Source organism: Nerophis ophidion, linkage group LG19, assembly GCF_033978795.1.
Source record: "Nerophis ophidion isolate RoL-2023_Sa linkage group LG19, RoL_Noph_v1.0, whole genome shotgun sequence".
Taxonomy (NCBI): Eukaryota; Metazoa; Chordata; class Actinopteri; order Syngnathiformes; family Syngnathidae; genus Nerophis; species Nerophis ophidion.
This window is the reverse complement of record NC_084629.1, coordinates 42,721,033-42,740,456: the sequence shown is the minus strand read 5'-3', so window position 1 is coordinate 42,740,456 and position 19,424 is coordinate 42,721,033. Positions and strand designations below refer to the sequence as shown.

The 19,424-nt window shown below is 39.6% G+C and overlaps 2 protein-coding genes across 5 annotated transcripts in view; one reads left to right on the top strand and one right to left on the bottom strand.

Moving 5' to 3' along the window:
• Positions 1-322: 322 nt before the first annotated feature.
• mettl8 (methyltransferase 8, methylcytidine) overlaps positions 323-19,424 on the bottom strand; it is a 35,648-nt gene continuing 16,546 nt past the window's right edge. Inside the window, exons 1-10 of one of the 2 annotated variants that reach the window (XM_061880048.1) lie at positions 12,837-13,001; positions 8,708-8,852; positions 8,515-8,606; positions 8,184-8,437; positions 8,073-8,122; positions 7,686-7,746; positions 2,646-2,785; positions 2,391-2,497; positions 669-734; positions 323-555 (exon numbers count right to left, since the gene is read on the bottom strand). In XM_061880048.1, the coding sequence (XP_061736032.1) occupies positions 401-555; positions 669-734; positions 2,391-2,497; positions 2,646-2,785; positions 7,686-7,746; positions 8,073-8,122; positions 8,184-8,437; positions 8,515-8,606; positions 8,708-8,847 (1,065 nt within the window). In that variant the 5' untranslated portion in view covers positions 8,848-8,852; positions 12,837-13,001 and the 3' untranslated portion in view covers positions 323-400. Of the gene's footprint in view, positions 556-668; positions 735-2,390; positions 2,498-2,645; positions 2,786-7,685; positions 7,747-8,072; positions 8,123-8,183; positions 8,438-8,514; positions 8,607-8,707; positions 8,853-12,836; positions 13,002-19,424 lie in introns of those variants that run through there. The other variant, XM_061880049.1, reaches the window with a different exon arrangement.
• Positions 12,528-19,424, top strand: part of dcaf17 (ddb1 and cul4 associated factor 17) — a 37,967-nt gene continuing 31,070 nt past the window's right edge. For all 3 annotated transcript variants that reach the window (XM_061880047.1, XM_061880045.1, XM_061880046.1), the window contains exons 1-3: positions 12,528-12,644; positions 16,296-16,456; positions 16,543-16,646. In XM_061880047.1, coding sequence (XP_061736031.1) covers positions 16,331-16,456; positions 16,543-16,646 — 230 coding nt within the window. In that variant the 5' untranslated portion in view covers positions 12,528-12,644; positions 16,296-16,330. The remainder of the gene's footprint in view (positions 12,645-16,295; positions 16,457-16,542; positions 16,647-19,424) is intronic.

The window sequence follows — 19,424 nt, the reverse complement described above, 5'->3', positions numbered from 1 at the left end:
CTTATAATAAAGTTGACTTTGGAATATTTAGAAGCGATGAAATTTCACTACTGGATTTGTTGCACAGGTGGCATCCTATGACAGTTCCACGCTGGAAATCAGAGAGCGGCCCATTCTTTCACAAATGTTTGTAGAAACAGTCTCCATGCCTAAGTGCTTGATTTGATACACCGGGCCAAGTGATTAGGACACCTGATTCTCATCATTTGGATGGCTGGCTAAATACTTTTGGCAATATAGTGTAGTTTAGTTCACTATATTATCCGTGACTGTACAATAAAATGCACTTTTTATTGCAGTCATGAAATAATGAGCAGACAGCTGCGTGTGTTATGTATTTAATGTACACATGCTGTTTAGGACAAGAAGTAGATATAGAAAAAAGAGGGACAGAGGGGTCTTAACAAGGTGAAAGTGGATATGGTTTCCTAAACTTGCTCTGCATCCATACTCGGTGCATTGACACCTTCTTCCCTCTGTTAACTTGAAGTCGTCGATCCTCCACATTCTGGACTTGCTCCAGTCCGGCTTTGGTAAATAAATCGTGAATTTCTTCTGTGGAGATAAAACAGAGTCAGCCAAGAGAGTCTTAGTCTTTCATGATTCATCTTTTTAGCACACTATGTTTTTTGTAGGATGTGCACACTATTGCATTGCAGGTGGTGTACCTTTGGTGAAAAAGTAAACACAGGTCCCGTTGCCTTGTGTGTAGAAATTCTCTGACAAGCACCGACCTGGTTGCAAAAGATGAATGACTGCTAATACAAATGTGAGTAAAATAACTACAAACCCCGGTTACATTTGAGTTGGGAAATTGTGTTAGATGTAAATATAAACAGAATACAATTATTTACAAATCCTTTTCAACCCATATTCAGTTGAATATGCTACAAAGACAACATATTTGATGTTCAAACTTATAAACTTTAATTTTTTTTTGCAAATAATAATTAACTTAGAATTTCATGGCTGCAACACGTGCCAAAGTAGTTGGGAAAGGGCATGTTCACCACTGTGTTACATCCCCTTTTCTTTTAACAACACTCGATAAACGTTTGGGAACTGAGGAAACTAATTGTTGAAGCTTTGAAAGTGGAATTCTTTACCATTCTTGTTTTATGTAGAGCTTCGGTCCTTCAACAGTCCGGGGTCTCCGCTGTCGTATTTTACGCTTCATAATGCACCACACATTTTCCATGGGAGACATGTCTGGACTGCAGGTAGGCCAGGAAAGTACCCGCATTCTTTTTTTTACGAAGCTGCGGTGTGGCTTGGCATTGTCTTGCTGAAATAAGCAGGGGCGTCCATAAAAAAGACGGCGCTTAGATAGCAGCATATGTTGTTCCAAAACCTGTCCATACCTTTCAGCATAAATGGTTCCTTCACAGATGTGTAAATCACTCATGCCTTGGACACTAATGCACCCCCATACCATCACAGATGCTGGCTTTTGAACTTTGCGTCCATAACAGTCTGGATGGTTCGCTTACACTTTGGTCCAGATGACACGATGTCGAATATTTCCAAAAACAATTTGAGATGTGGACTCGTCAGATCACAGAACACTTTTACACTTTGGATCAGTCCATCTTAGATGATCTCAGCCCCAAAGAAGCCGGCGGCGTTTCTGGATGTTGTTGATAAATGGCTTTCGCTTTGCATAGTAGAGCTTTAACTTGCACTTACAGGTGTAGCAACCAACTGTATTTAGTGACAGTGGTTTTCTGAAGTGTTCCTGAACCCATGTGGAGATATCCTTTAGAGATTGATGTCGGTTTTGATCGAAGGTCACGGTCATTCAATGTTGGTTTCCGGCCATGCCGCTTACGTGGAGTGATTTCTCCAGATTCTCTGAACCTTTTGATGATATTATGGAGCGTAGATGTTGAAATCCCTAAATTTCTTGCAATTGCACTTTGAGAAAGGTTGTTCTTAAACTGTTTGACTATTTGCTCACGCAGTTGTGGACAAAGGGGTGTAACTCGCCCCATCCTTTCTTGTCAAAGACTGAGCATTTTTTGGGAAGCTGTTTTTATAGCCAATCATGGCACCCACCTGTTCCCAATTAGCCTGCACACCTGTGGGATGTTCCAAATAAGTGTTAGATGAGCATTCCTCAACTTTATCAGTATTTATTGCCACCTTTCCCTATTTCTTTGTCACGTGTTGCTGGCATCAAATTCTAAAGTTAATGATTATTTGCAAAAACAAAAATGTTTATGAGTTTGAACATCAAATATGTTGTCTTTGTAGCATATTCAACTGAATATGGCTTGAAAAGCATTTGCAAATCATTGTATTCTGTTTATATTTACATCCAACACAATTTCCCAACTCATATGGAAACGGGGTTTGTACACAGAACATTGGTAAAAGTGGGTAAAACTTACCTTTCTTAAGCCTGAGCTGTGTAAAGTCGAATCTCCCACGATCCCGGAAGAGAAAATACCCCCCAAATTTTAAATAGGAGGATAGTTTGTTTACGACTCCTTGCATCCTATAGATGAAATTCCATTTACTGCATTGTTACTGTACCTGCCGTAAAAAAAATGTCCTCTGTGTGTTGATTACAGTTACAGAAAAACAAAGCGTTGGTGAAAGTGCTAAAAGGCAGCAAATGAGTTTTTGCTGTATCTTTCACTCACCTCTCTGGATGAATAGAGGAGAGGACAAAAACTGCTAAAATGACATCCAGACTCTGTGGAGGAAAGGGAAGAGAAGCCTCCTCCTGGCAAATATCATGTACAAACGCGTGGCACACAGAAGCGTCGTAGTCCGGATGGCCCTGTGAGAAGAGGGCAAAGTCAGTGATATCCAAAATGAAACAGATGTCTTCCTTGTGCTCCCTGGGAATAACTTGCACCACAATATTACAGGAAGGACCAAATGTTGAAAAATACTCATATACAGCAACCCATAGACTTAGACTTAGACTAACTTTATTGATCCACGAGAGAAATTGTTCCTCTCCGCTCCTTCATCTTTGTGCCGGCACGGCATCCCTGGCGCTTTTTCCTTAGTTGCAAAGGAATGTCCGGCCGTGATCCCCATAGCGCCGGCAAGTACGGTGCAAACAGCTCCTTGCGTGTGTAAACAAGGGGCCGGCCGCTCAACTGATCAAAGCCAAACACAAAACCGCCCGAAAAGGAAAAGAAAAGTAACGAAAACCCACAAAAGCGCCCAAGAACCGTAGTTAGTGGTTTACAGAAAAGATAAGTGATTAAAAAAAGCAAGAAAAGTTGAGAAGAATACCAAAGATAATGAAGAATGTCCAAAGGCGCTACTGGGATGTGCTGCCACTCTTTCAGGCGAATCCAAGAAAAAAAATATACAAAATAATATATATTATATATATATATATATATTGATACGAATTGGTATGTCAGACTTAGCCCTGTCTTGGTTTAACTCTTATCTTACTGACAGGATGCAGTGTGTCTCCCATAACAATGTGACCTCGGACTATGTTAAGGTAACGTGTGGAGTTCCCCAGGGTTCGGTCCTTGGCCCTGCACTCTTCAGCATCTACATGCTGCCGCTAGGGGACATCATACGCAAATACGGTGTTAGCTTTCACTGTTATGCTGATGACACCCAACTCTACATGCCACTAAAGCTGACCAACACGCCGGATTGTAGTCAGCTGGAGGCGTGTCTTAATGAAATTAAACAATGGATGTCCGCTAATTTTTTGCAACTTAACGCCAAAAAAACGCAAATGCTGATTATCGGTCCTGCTAGACACCGACCTCTATTTAATAATACAACTTTAACATTTGACAACCAAACAATTAAACAAGGTGACTCGGTAAAAAATCTGGGAATTATCTTCCACCCAACTCTCTCCTTTGAGGCACACATTAAAAGCGTTACTAAAACGGCCTTCTTTCATCTCCCTAATATCGCTAAAATTCGCTCCATTTTGTCCACTAAAGACGCTGAGATCATTATCCATGCGTTTGTTACGTCTCGCCTCGATTACTGTAACGTATTATTTTCGGGTCTCCCCATGTCTAGCATTAAAAGATTACAGTTGGTACAAAATGCGGCTGCTAGACTTTTGACAAGAACAAGAAAGTTTGATCACATTACGCCTGTACTGTATATACCTTTATATACATATATACATACATATATACCTATACTGTATATACCTTTATATACATATATACATACATATATACTTATACTGTATATACCTTTATATACATATATACATGCATATATACTTATACTGTATATACCTTTATATACATATATACCTATACTGTAAATACCTTTATATACATATATACCTTTACTGGCTCACCTGCACTGGCTTCCTGTGCACTTAAGGTTTTATTACTTACGTATAAAATACTACACGGTCTAGCTCCAGCCTATCTTGCCGATTGTATTGTACCATATGTCCCGGCAAGAAATCTGCGTTCAAAGGACTCCAGCTTATTAGTGATTTCCAAAGCCCAAAAAAAGTCTGCGGGCTATAGAGCGTTTTCCGTTCGGGCTCCAGTACTCTGGAATGCCCTCCCGGTAACAGTTCGAGATGCTACCTCAGTAGAATCATTTAAGTCTCACCTTAAAACTCATTTGTATACTCTAGCCTTTAAATAGACCTCCTTTTTAGACCAGTTGATCTGCCGCTTCTTTTCTTTTTCTCCTCTGTCCCACTCTCCCTTGTGGAGGGGGTCCGGTCCGATGGCCATGGATGAAGTACTGGCTGTCCAGAGTCGGGACCCAGGATGGACCGCTCGTCGGGACCCAGGATGGACCGTTCGTCGGGACCCAGGATGGACCGCTCGCCTGTGTATCGGTTGGGGACATCTCTACGCTGCTGATCCGACTCAGCTTGGGATGGTTTCCTGTGGACGGGACTCTCGTTGCTGTCTTGGATCCGCTTGAACTGAACTCTCGCGGCTGTGTTGGAGCCACTATGGATTGAACTTTCACAGTATCATGTTAGACCCGCTCGACATCCATTGCTTTCGGTCCCCTAGAGGGGGGGGTTGCCCACATCTGAGGTCCTCTCCAAGGTTTCTCATAGTCATCATTGTCACTGGCATCCCACTGGGTGTGAGTTTTCCTTGCCCTTTTGTGGGTTCTTCCGAGGATGTTGTAGTCGTAATGGTTTGTACAGTCCTTTGAGACATTTGTGATTTAGGGCTATATAAATAAACATTGATTGATTGATTGATTGATATATATGTGTGTGTCGTCTGTCAAGCACGCAGGGGCCCCAAGCAAAGTCGGCCCCCTGAAGTCTTTCTCTTCTATCGACTGGTAAATACAGTATGGAAATTATAAAATATATGTAAAAAAATGTTCATATAAAAAAATCAAAAGACCGTGAAAGCTTAATAATTAGGTTGCTTAAAATGAATTTAAAATATCTAAACTACCAACACCCCCTTGTGAAAAATACGAAATGGTTTGTTCCACCTGGATCGCCGCAAAACTAACTTGGAACACCTTGGAACAGAAAGGTGAAATAATGGAAAATGATAAAATATTGATGTTCCAGGCAATGTCATTTTCAGTGGATGGATAGCACAGGCAAATATAAGCCTTGGCTTCAGCCTATTCCTTTTTCGGTCATTCTTTTTCCTTTCTTTTTGTGTGTGAATGTGTATGACTGTTAATATGTATAATCTGTGCTGTTAAGTTGATCACACAAAATGGTTGATTATATGAGCGAAATAAACTCATTTTATTCATTAGTAATGACTCATAGTCAGAACATCATCAGAGCTCACATTTAGGATTCACACACATGGCACCAACATATTGAAACAATGATGAGGTGATAGAAGAAAGATACAAATATAATAAATGTATTTGTGGCAGGAGAAAGTTATGTACAAGTTTCACTTTTGCATTCACTTGCTTACTACTTTGGTGCATTCAAGGAGCCTCGATTAAAGTTAGAAACATAAGCGTTGACAGGTGGAGATTTAACTCCCAGGAGACGCACTGATAATATTATCATCATCTTCAGAATCTATTATTATGATACGTATTATCCACTGATGATAATCCTGTTTATCAACTAATCTGTACTTTACACTCTGAAGTAAAGGAAAACATGACATATTTAATTAATTAATGACAGGTTATATGATTACATAAAATCATACGCCGGACTCTTTATATTAAATTAGTTGGCACTTTTTTGTAAAAAAAATAAAATAAAAAAATATATAAAAAAACAACAACTTTAAAATACTGTAAATAAATAATATTTTGGTGCATTTGTTCTTTAAAAATTCAACAATCTAATACGTTCTTACGTGTTTTAAAAAAAAGCTGCCTTCAACTAAATTTATGCCGTAACTAGTTTTTTTAGTGTACGTAAACATACCGTACCAAATGTGTGTATCGTCGGCTACGTTGAATTTAGGGTGGGGGCAAACTTTAGGAGTCTTGTGAATGGGCACCCAAAATTTGGTACTACACCCATGCAAGCACATTTGATGAACAAACTGTAAAAGAGCCCAATTTGTCTTCTATTTCTCAGTTATGGTGTGTCCAAAGAATCCCACGTGTAGGTGACTCTGTTTCTGTGCATTTTAGTATTGGGTGTGACTGCAAACAAATCCACTTTGGGGTCCAAGGAAGTTGGGAGTGCCAGCACTTTGATTAAAAAAAAGTTGAGAAACAATCTTGAATTCAAAGAAGAACATGACTTTTCAGTAAAGTTAAAATAAATGTTAAATGTTCATTCGTCATCCATATGTATTTCCGCTTGTATAACTATCATTATTCTCTATAAAGTGTGTTTTGTGTTAATATTTTTGAGTATATAAAACAACTTCATTGGGTTTACATTATTCCTTGTTGGAAACATTGGTGTGGGTTTGGTCTGAACTTTTGTTGTGGATAATGAATACAAACCAAGGTCCCACTGACTTATATTGCAATTGTTAATCCAATGTTTTTCAACCTTTTTTGAGACAAGGCACATTTTTTTCCATTTAAAAATCCGGAGGCACACCAGCAGAAAACTTGAAAAAACTCCACCAGGTCCTCCTCGTGCCTTATTTTGAGTTTGTTGGTGTTTTCCTGTTTGTAGTGCTTTAGTTCTTCTCTTGTGCTGTTATTTTGGTGTTTTCCTGTAGCAGTTTTATGTCTTCCTTTGAGTGCTATTCCCCGCACCTGCTTTGCGTTAGCAAGCAAGGCTATTGAAGATGTTGCTATTCTTCTTTGTGGGGACATTGTTGATTGCCATGTCATGCACGGATGTACGTTGTGGACGCCGTCCGCCTCTGCTCCACATGCTGCAAGTTTTTGCTGTCGTCCAGCATTTCGTTTCTGTTTACTTTGTAACCAGTTCAGTTTTACTGTCATTTTACATAGCCATCCCTATGCTTTATTGCCTTTTCCTTTTGTTCATTTTTGGCTTAAGAGTTACATACCTTTTTTTACCTGCACGCTGTGGTCTGCATATTGGGATCACAGTTCTACAGCCAAGTTCTACACAGCACGGACACTAAGGAACGGCACAGTATTTGCAGATTATAATTATTCATTTGCAAAAAAAAACATTTTTTGCACCAATTAAGTGAAGTTGCATCATTTCCCACGGCACACCAGACCATATCTAACGGCACACTAGTATGCCGCGGCACAGTGGTTGAAAAACATTGTGTTATTCCATTGAGTAAATGCAACATCAAATGTTGACTTCTTACCTTCAGCAGTTGAATAGCACACGGCGAGAAGTCACAACAGTACAAAAATGCACCTTTTTCTCTGTAAACAAGACAAACAAAAACACAACTGTTAGTGAGGTGTGAATTATATTTATATAGCGCTTTTTCTCCAGTAACTCAAAGCGCTTTACATAGTGAAACCCAATATCTAATTTTTACATTTAAAGCAGTGTGGGTGGCACTGGGAGCAGGTGGGTAAATTGTCTTGCCCAAGGACACAACAGCAGTGACTAGGATGGCGGAAGCGGGGATCGTACCTGCAACCCTCAAGTTGCTGGCACGGCCGCTCTACCAACCGAGCTATGCCGCCCCCGTTGAGTGGAAAGGGAGAAAAAAACAATGGAGTTATCCCAGCTGACAACTTACTTGACGTTACGAATGAGGGGAAATACACTGTTGCCAACCCCGCAGCCAACCTGCAAAATTCACCATTTTAAAAACATTTTTATCTGCCAAAATGTAAATAAAATGCAGAACCTCCAATAGCCTAAAAGGCGCATGTTGTCCCGGGTAGGAAAGGTGGACAGTTGCTTGGTTTGTTTCCAGTGCTGCATCTTGAGGGAGGTTAGGTGTGGAGCTGATGTCATGGCAGTTTCCGGTTTGGCTTTTTAAATCAGTTGGAAGCAGTTCTGGGAATTCCAAAAGCAGCCATTTGCGATTTTTAAAAAATTTACGCTGATGCAGCACATAAAATTGATCCCAGTAGTGACAAGCCTCCGTGTCAAATGTTCCTGTGTCAAATAGATTTGGATGTATTGTCAATTTCACACATGTACTTGCCATGTAATGACTTGTGTTAAATGAGCACCTTGTTCCCATGAAGGAATTTGCACACTGGAATTTTCCTTAACTTTCAGCTGTGCATTTTTCACCTCCTCCTCCGTCCACTGCACATGATCCCTGTACATTAAGAGTATTCATTTAAATAATAAACACAGGTTGAATGTTGGATATCTGTAGCACTTCATCAATAAAATACATTTACTGATAGTTTTACTAACCACATATTGTGCTTAAAGATGTCATCGGGGTTGGTAAGAATCCGTGAACCAAGTGGCTCACTGGGTCTTCCTTCTGTGGACTTCAATCTTCTGGAAACTTTAGCCACCGTGGCCAAACAGAGGTGACGCAATTTATGCATTTATTCTGCAAAAACCCAAGATAACCCCCAATGTATTATTGAAACACTCTCTCCAAATGCTACACTTAAGTATTGCTATTGATTGAAAGTTAATTTGTGCAAGTGTATCCAATATTCAGTTCAGGTCAGTTCAGCTTCAGTTTATTTGGAACATGCATACGACACAATGTGATGCATCACACAATTCCAGTTGTTTCAATACAGCACGTCCGAAAAGAAGTAGGAAGAAGCAGAGCTTTTTTAATCCTCCTTTTTAAACCCTAGCAATTTTATCCAATGTCCTTGTTCTCTGTAACAGAATATTGAACAAATAAATAATAATAAAAATAACATAGCATAGTAAGTATACAAATATTAAATACATAAATAATCTTTTTCTCAATTAAAAAAAAAAAAAGGGTTTTGATTGATTGATTGGTACTTTTATTAGTAGATTGCACAGTACAGTAGATATTCCCTACAATTGACCACTAAATGGTAACACCCCAATAAGTTTTTCAACTTGTTTAAGTCGGGGTCCACGTTCATCAATTCATGGTACAAATATATACTATCAGCATAATACAGTCATCACTCAGGTTAATCATCATAGTATAAACATTGAATTATTTACATTATTTACAATCCGGGGGGTGGGATGAGGAGCTTTGGTTGATATCAGTACTTCAGTCATCAACAATTGCATCAACAGAGAAATGGACATTGAAACAGTGTAGGGTAGGTGTGACTTAGTAGGATATGTACAGCCAGCAGAGAACATAGTGAGTTCACATAGCATAAGAACAAGTATATACTTTAGAAGTACATTTCATTATTTACATTTGGTTATTTACAATCCGGGGAGATGGGATGTGAATGGAGGAGGGTATTAGTAAAGGGTTGAAGTTGCCTGGAGGTGTTGTTTTAGAGCGGTTTTGAAGGAATATAGAGATGCACTTACTTTTACACCTGTTGGGAGTGCATTCCACATTGATGTGGCATAGAAGGAGAATGAGTTAAAACCTTTCTTAGATCGGAATCTGGGTTTAACGTGGTTTGTGGAGCTCCCCCTGGTGTTGTGGTTATGGCGGTCATTTACGTTAAGGAAGTAGTTTGACATGTACTTGGGTATCAAGGAGGTGTAGCGGATTTTATAGACTAGGCTCAGTGCAAGTTGTTTGACTCTGTCCTCCACCCTGAGCCAGCCCACTTTGGAGAAGTGGGTTGGAGTGAGGTGTGATCTGGGGTGGAGGTCTAAAAGTAACCGGACTAGCTTATTCTGGGATGTTTGGAGTCTAGATTTGAGGGTTTTGGAGGTGCTGGGGTACCAGGAGGTGCAAGCGTAATGGAAAAAGGGTTGAATGAGAGTTCCCGCTAGAATCTTCAAGGTGCTTTTGTTGACCAGAGAGGAGATTCTTTGGTAGACCTTTTTGATTACCTTGGTTGCCATTTTATGACAGGAAAGATTAGCCTCTAGAATGGAACCTAGGTAGGTGATCTCATCTTTCCTGGTGATAATAATGTCAGCCACTTTTATAGTGAAGTCACTGACTTTCAAGATGTTCATCATAATTCTTGTTCTGTGTACTTTGTGAACACTTGTAGTTTGAACAGTCTCTTGGTTAATCCGTTCCATAATTTAATTCCACATACTGATATGCTAAATATTTTAAGTGTTGTACGTGCACACAAATGTTTCAAACTAGCTTTTCCTCTAATGTTATTCTCTTTTGTTGAGAAGAATGGTTGTACATTCTTGGTTAGCAGGTTATAGTTTGCTTTGTACGTCATTTTAGATGTTTGCAGATGCACCCATCCATTCATCCATGGACAAGTTAGTAGAGAAGGCCAGTAACGTGGTGGGAGTGGAGCTGGACTCTCTGGCGGTGGTGTCAGAGAGGAGAAGTCTAGCAAAACTCCCAGCCATTATGGACAACACCTCCCACCCACTACACTCGGACCTTGCGGAGAGAATGAGCACATTCAGTGGAAGGCTCAGACTCCCTAAATGTAACACAGAACGACACAGGAGGTCCTTCATACTGACAGCCATCAGACTGTATAATGGATATCTTCCTTCTTGACTGCACTTAAATGTAGAATATATGTAGAATATATTTATATTATTCATATATTATATATATGATATATGTCATATATTATTTATTATTATTATTGTTTATTGCGAGCAAACTGTGGTGCTGAATTTCCCCCAGGGATCAATAAAGTACTTTCTATTCTATTCTAATTGATTAACGTGGATCCCGACTTAAACAAGTTGAAAAACTTATTGTGGTGTTACCATTTAGTGGTCAATTGTACAGAATATGTACTGAACTGTGCAATCTACTAATTACAAATTTCAATCAATCAATTATTTATTTTAATTTTTTTTGCCTTTGCTCAAAACAAAAAATAATGACAGAAAAATCCATGTTATAATGAATTATTTTCAAAGCTCCAATTATTTCAAAAATTTCACTTTAAAATGTTTTATGTGGTAAATATTGCATATTAAATATTGCATACATTGTGCAGTTGCCATACAAAAACAAAGTTTTCTTTGACAAAAGAGCATACAACAAACAAAATAATAGTTAAAAGGTAAAATCGACAGATATATCTGAAGTTGAATTCGTAATTTAAGTGTTGAAAGTTAAAAAAAAACTAATAAAAATGTGTCAGTTTCTGAGTGGGGCAGCTTTTGGATCCCAAATATATTTAGTGGTATTTTATTTCTCTTTTCACTGTGATTCATCTTTCTTTCTTTTCATAGTTTATTTCGAACATGAGCACATTTACAACACAATACATTACACAGTTTCATATCACCTTACATCGCATCATGTCTGATAAGGAATAAGAAGAAGCAAAGCTTATTTAATCCAACCCCTTTCCCACGTCAGAGCACCCACAAACACATACATTCATCTACTGACTCTCCTTACAGCAAAATATCAAAATGACATCCGAGAATGAGTAATACAACAGTTCTGTAACATGGAATTAATTAATTCAGTCATTACCAACATACTGAGATGAAGAATATCTTATTTTCAATAAGGTTGAAAGTGTTTCTCATAATTCTTCTTATTTGTATTTTGTAAGCACTATTAATTCGAACATCCTCTTAAAGTGGATTATATCAGTAAAATGTTTAATTTCTTTACTTAATCCATTCTACATACTGATAGGCTAAAGGTTTTAAGTGTTGTACGTGCATACAAATGTTTTAAATGAGATTTTCCTCTAAGGTTATATTTTTCCTCTATAGTTGAGAAGAATTGTTGTACTCGAAAATAATAAAGAATTAAATGGTAAATGGTAAATGCATATTTCAGTTTTACTATAAAAAAACAAAGATGTTTTTGACGGAAAAGCCATAAAACCTTTTTTTTTTTTTTTTTAAAGTTGGTATAGAGATTTACTCTAAGCGTTAAATAAAAAATAATAATACAAATTTGACTTATTTTTAACATTTTAATAACTGAGAGCCTTTATGGTCCCCGGGACTCCTAAAGGTAAAATACATTTTAAAAATCCATATATTTTGTTATGGTTTGAAAATGAAAAATATCAAAATGGCCCCCGCATGCTTTCATTTTTCCGTGTGTGGCCCTCAGTGGAAAAAGTTTGGACACCCTTGAATTAACTAACAGTTATAAATATTAATATTGCTTATCCCGCGAGTGCAGTTCCACTTTTGCACCAGTAGATGGACGTCATGAGTAGGTTGGTAGGCCGCTGCTGCAAACATTGACATGAAGAAGACTAACTTGTACAAGAGGTGCTAGAAAGGAACATCCAACGCTGTCACGGTAAATAAAAAAAGACAATAATATTCCACCAAGTGTATCCATCAACTACATCTTATTGTCTTTCATCACCGTTGGATGTGCAACTTGCTAAACCGGTGCAAGTAAATACGGTAGATTTAAATGAACTCAACCCGTCTACAAAGCTCTGTCTTCAGCTAGTTAGCACGGTGAATGTAATCTATATGTACTCACCTCATACAATTGTAGTCTCGGGAACACGAGTCTTTGTAAAAGTTATGTTTTAGTCACAATAAAAATGTGACTTTAACTTTAAAAAAGTGCAATAAAGCCACGACCACACAGTTTTGCTGTATTGTCACGCTCACCGAGGCAGGTCTTGTCTGCGCATGCGTACACGGTCTCTTGTTTTTATTTCATTTATTTTTTTTAAATACATTTTTATTTAGGAATTTCAACATTTACAAACAGTTGAGAAAAAATAATTAAAATAAGTCCAACAACAGTATAAACGTTACAAAACATTATAGAAACAGTACAAAACAGCGCCAAGGGGTTGTAAATTTAATAGTAATAAAAATAGAATACAAAAAATATATATATATATATATATATATATATATATATAATAAACAAAGTGCAAAGCCCTAGGCTCACTCAGATTCAGTAAATAACTTAAATTTGGAACAGCATCATCGTTTTCACAGCTTTTTTGTTGTTAGAGGTAGAGAGCGTTTTAATATCTTTTTTAAAAGGCACAAAAGACAGGTCGGGTATTGAGAAACTTACATTTATGAAAATAAAACTTTACACGGTCACCTGTTGATGGCAATGGGCGACAGTTTTGGACGTGATGCAACAGTGCGACTCATCTAGTCCTCTATTCCTCACTGCCCGTCTAACTTTGCATTTGGACAAATACATGTCATTATATAAGAAAAGAAGATATGGTTAAAGATGTTGAAAAGGCTGGTTTAAATATGATTGACTTTAAAGTAATGGACAGGGTATCCATCCATTCCATCCATCTTCTTTTGCTTATCCGAGGTCGGGTCGCGGGGGCAGCAGCCTAAGCAGGGAAGCCCAGTCTTTCCTCTCCCCAGCCACTTCGTCCAGCTCTTCCCAGGGGATCCCGAGGCGTTCCCAGGCCAGCCGGGAGACAAAGTCTTCCCAACGTGTCCTGGGTCTTCCCCATGGCCTCCTACCGGTTGGACGTGCCCTAAACACCTCCCTAAGGAGGCGTTCGGGTGACATCCTAAACAGATGTCCGAACCACCTCATCTGGCTCCTCTCGATGTGAAGGAGCAGTGGCTTTACTTTGAGTTCCTCCCGGATGGCAGAGCTTCTCACCCTATCTCTAAGGGAGAGACCCGCCACCCGGCGCAGGAAACTCATTTCGGCCGCTTGTACCCGTGATCTTATCCTTTCGGTCATGACCCAAAGCTCATGACCATAGATGAGGATGAGAACGTAGATCGACCGGTAAATTGAGACCTTTGCCTTCCGGCTCAGATCCTTCTTCACCACGACGGATCGATACAGCGTCTGCATTACTGAAGACGCCGCACCGATCCGCCTGTCGATCTCACCATCCACTCTTTCCGCACTCGTGATCAAGACTCCGAGGTACTTGAACTCCTCCACGTGGGGCAGGGTCTCCTCCCCAACCCGGAGATGGCAATCCACCCTTTTCCGGGCGAGAACCATGGACTCGGACTTGGAGGTGCTGATTCTCATCCCAGTCGCTTCACACTCGGCTGCAAACCGATCCAGTGAGAGCTGAAGATCCCGGCCAGATGAAGCCATCAGGACCACATCATCTGCAAAAAGCAGAGACCTAATCCCGCGGCCACCAAACCGGAACCCCCTCAACGCCTTGACTGCGCCTGGAAATTCTGTCCATAAAAGTTATGAACAGAATGGGTGACAAAGGGCAGCCTTGGCGGAGTCCAACCCTCACTGGAAACATGTCCGACTTACTGCCAGCAATGCGGACCAAGCTCTGGCACTGATCATAAAGGGAGCGGACCGCCACAATAAGACAGTCCGATACCCCATACTCTCTGAGCACTCCCCACAGGACTTCCCGAGGGACACGGTCCAATGCCTTCTCCAAGTCCCCAAAGCACATGTAGACTGGTTGGGCAAACTCCCATGCACCCTCAAGGACCCTGCCGAGAGTATAGAGCTGGTCCACAGTTCCACGACCAGGACGAAAACCACCCGGTTCCTCCTGAATCCGAGGTTCGACAGGGTATTAAAACTAAAATGGTTAAACAATGATGTTGTGAACTGGTGTTCAATAAAGCATATCATTCCTAATGTCATATTCCAGAGAAACATTCATATTGAAGATGTTCATTTCTGTGATGAAAAATGCTCCAACAAATATATGAGGGCAGTGTTAGTGAAACATTTTTTTTTTTCCGGGCACAGTTAATAGACAATATATCCTGAAGGAGTTTACAAAAGTTGAGCTAAGGAAAACAAGTACCGTACAATATATATTACATACCCAAATCAGGGACTGATGTGGCACGCAACCTGGCTCATGTGCCCACTGCGCTAGTGCAGTGTTTTTCAACCTTTTTTGAGCCAAGACACATTGTTTCATAGACAAAATCCAGAGGCACACCACCAGCAGAAAACATAAAAAATGAAGCACAGCAGCCGATACTGACAGTAAAATGTTGTTGTTGCAATTGTTGGATGTGACTTCAAAGCATAAGCAAGCTTGCATGACTATAGCTCTTGTCTCAAAGTAGGTGTACTGTCACTACCTGTCACATCACACCCGGACTTATTTTGACTTTTGTGCTCTTTTCCTGTGTGTAGTTTTTTACTTCTTATCTAGCACTCCTATTTTGGTGGCTTTTCCTGTTTTGTTAGTATTTTCCTGTAGCAGTTCATGTCTTCCTTGACCACTATTCCCCACACCTGCTTTGTTTTTAGCAATCAAGACTATTTTAGTTGTTTTATCCTTCTTTGTGGGGTCATTGTTGATTGTCATGTCATATTTGAACGTACTTTGTGGACGCCGTCTTTGCTCCACACGCTGTAAGTCTTTGCTGTCGTCCAGCATTCTGTTTTTGTTGACTTTGCAGCCAGTTCAGTATTAGTTTGGTTCTGCATAGCCTTCCCTAACCTTCGATGCCTTTTCTTAGGGACACTCTCCTTTTGTTTATTTTTGGTTTAAGCATTAGACACCTTTTTACCTTCACGCTGCCTCCCGCTGTTGTCTGCATATTGTGATGACGACAAACCATCCTTGCCGTTCCCGACATCTACAAAGCAATTAGCTACCTGCTGCCACCTACTTATATGGAAGAATATTACGCAGTTACTCTGCCGAGCTCTAGACAGCACAGACACTCAAAAACGGCACATTATTTGCGGATTATAATTACAGGTTTGCAAAAAATATTTTAACCCGAATGGGTGGAATTACATAATCTCCCCCAGCACACCAGACTATATCTCACGGCACAGTGGTTGAAAAACACTGCTCTAGTATGTCACTAATGCTGTTTGTATGTTGTGTGACACCGGAAAATGCAAAAATTGTGTGCAATGCATATAAAACAGTTTATATGCTGACTGATAAACAATTTAGGTAAATTACAGCTACTTGTGTTTGATGTATTTATTACATAATGCAGCCCAAACACCAAATAATTGTTTGTTTTCTTGCAGACGCTTTTTTGCAAGGTGGGAAGAAATGCCAGCACATGATGGCACCACACTGGAAAACAAGCAACATCAATGCTGCTGAGGCATTGAGCCGGAGGAGCAGAGGTATCAGTGGAAGTCTCACTCGGCTCAATTTGAAAGTCCTGAGGGACATCCTTGTGCAGGTAATGGGGAAAACTTGTAATATTAATGATGATGATTAATTGTGGGTGTTGGTTATTAATGTTGATTATCAATCATCGTCATCCAGGGGAACAGGGATTTTTCTGAAGTGTGCAGCAAGACTTCAAACTCCCAAATAATGTACGAAAATGGTAAAATCTACCTTGACAGCTATGTAAGATGCTACACCTGGTGAGTATAAATATGGATTTATATTTAGCGCTGTACATGTATTAGAGCAAGGTATGGCTTCTTAACCATTTTGACCTCGGGGCCCAACTTTTTCATTACAGAGCGGTCCCGGCCCCGCTCAAATATTAATGCCGAATTAGTAAATTCACTCTTAATTTAATTATATCCAAATACTTACGAGGGGTGTAACAATTCATAGATGTTTCATTAGATGGATTTACATTTCTAAATTTCAAGTATATTGATCTGTGCTTGGCATGTTTGCCTCCCGGATGATAGGCATCGATTCAAGATTGTTTTAAAAGGGAATCAATAGATTTTATCGATACTGATAAGAGGGAAACGTTTGATTTTTCTACGGCAGACTTTATATGAAGTTGAACACTTTTAAAAATAAGTCTATTTTGCTCGTCTGTGACGTCGTCAGAACAAAAATGTTGGAAACCTGTGATGGCTGGGAAAGGTCATAACAAATGCAAACGTCACAAGACAATGTCATTAATTACAATACAACAACTTTCAGCTACATCACGATTGCAAAAGCCACAACAAATACAAATGACAAAACCAAATAATTTTAATCCGTTACACAACTTTTTGGGAATTTTGCCTGTCATTCACAATCATTATCCATTCGTCCATCCATTTCCTACCGCTTATTCCCTTTCGGGGTCGCGGGGGGCGCTGGCGCCTATCTCAGCTACAATCGGGCGTAAGGCGGGCTACACCCTGGACAAGTCGCCATCTCATCGCAGGGCCAACACAGATAGACAGACAACATTCACACACTAGGGCCAATTTAGTGTTGCCAATCAACCTATCCCCAGGTGCATGTCTTTGGAGGTGGGAGGGGCCTATCCCCAGGTCCATGTCTTTGGAGGTGAGAGGGGCCTATCCCCAGGTGCATGTCTTTGGAGGTGGGAGGAAGCCGGAGTACCCGGAGGGAACCCACGCATTCACGGGGAGAACATGCAAACTCCACACAGAAAGATCCCGAGCCTGGGATTGAACCCAAGACTGCAGGACCTTTGTATTGTGAGGCAGACGCACTAACATTCATGTCCTTTCCAAAACAGAAAGTGCAAGATTGTCGGAGACATTTTAAAACAAGCTACGAGTGCACTTTTGTGCATGATGTCACTAAGATGACATATCAAAACAACACTAAATTAAAGTGCACTTTTTGTACAGAACGCCACGACAATAGTTTAAAACAAATAAAGTGCACTTCTGTGCATGATGTCACACAAGATATTTCAATAAGTGTCAAATAAAAAAGAGCTGCGTAATAGGAAATCAAATAGTGTATGTCCTTCGCTATGTGGTAGGTTCCTGTGGACGTTATCTCCTTCTGTTGTTGACTTTTTTTTCATACGGTGTTGATGTGGAAATGGTTGCTTGGGCATTTTGTTTGTGTGGCACTGAACGGACATGTTGACATGCGGAGTTTCAAGCAGTCCTTATTCTCTCGCCGGTGACTTTTCAAATGATGCTACGTTAGCAGTGGTGCTACTTTTTGTAGCAACACTTTTGCCGCATACTTGATCACCATCTACCCGCTTGAAGCCAAACCACCACCAGACGATGGACCCCGTGCTGTTTTTCTTGGGAATTAATTCTTCCTTCATTTGTTATCAGATTTGCACTTTCTCTCGCTCGTATTACCACTTGCACTGCACCGTTAGCACCACAGCTAACGTTACCATGTCGCTGCCTGTCTGCTCCTTGGGAACGTGTGTCGTTGCACGCGTGACGTATGTAAGAAGGTGCGCTCGTTTTAAGTCTCTGTGAGAAGGAGAGACAAGAAAGAGTGAGAAGAGCCTGTAGTGTAATGCCAGCAGCTAAAAGCAACTGCGTGAGAACGTATACTCTAATATCACCATATAGTCATTTTATATATCATAAACCCGCGATATATCGAGTAAATTGGATTGATCGTCCAGCCCTAATTGGAACCCTATTTAGCAGGTACATCTATTGTTAAAATGTTGGTTACTGTATTGTTATTCAAAATTGCTTAAATGTTGAAAATGTGAGCCAAAAAAAAGGTTTTCCTCTTGTGAAGTCAACCTAAAGTGTGTGTTGCACGTTATTCAAATAAGATGTGAATGCATTGGCCATTAGTTGGTGTTTACTTGTTTGTTTCTATCCATTATTCATTTATACCTAATTCCCTTACAATAAATAAAAGGAATATAGGATGATGATGGCATACAACCTCTTGTACTAATGAAAATGCTAATAATAAATGCATTTTTTAAAATCTTGATTCAAACCAATTACATATAGTAAGATACTAGTAGCGATGAATACCAATATCGATAAGGAATATCAATATGAGTGTAGCATCGATAAAATCCTAACGGTACACATTCCTACTTAGCGATGTGCATTCATTCATCAAAATCACATATCAAGTTAACCGTGGTACAACAAGTACGTGTAAAATGTATCTACTGGAATCACTTACTACTGTTATTAATAACTCTAAATACTTCTGTTAGTCTTTTGACACGTTCACATCCCCCTGTCAGGATGTACAGTACATCTCTAACAATTCAACATTTACTTTCACTTACAGGGTATAGTATGAATAATAACACATACAGTAGTACCTTAAATTACAAGCTAATTGGTTCTGTGGCAGAGCTCCTAACTCAAAACATTTGTATCTCAAATCAATGTCTACCATTTAAATTAATTAAAATGCATTTAGTTGATGCTTGCTCCTCCAAAACAGTACAATTTTAACATGTAAAATGCCTTTGAATTCAATTA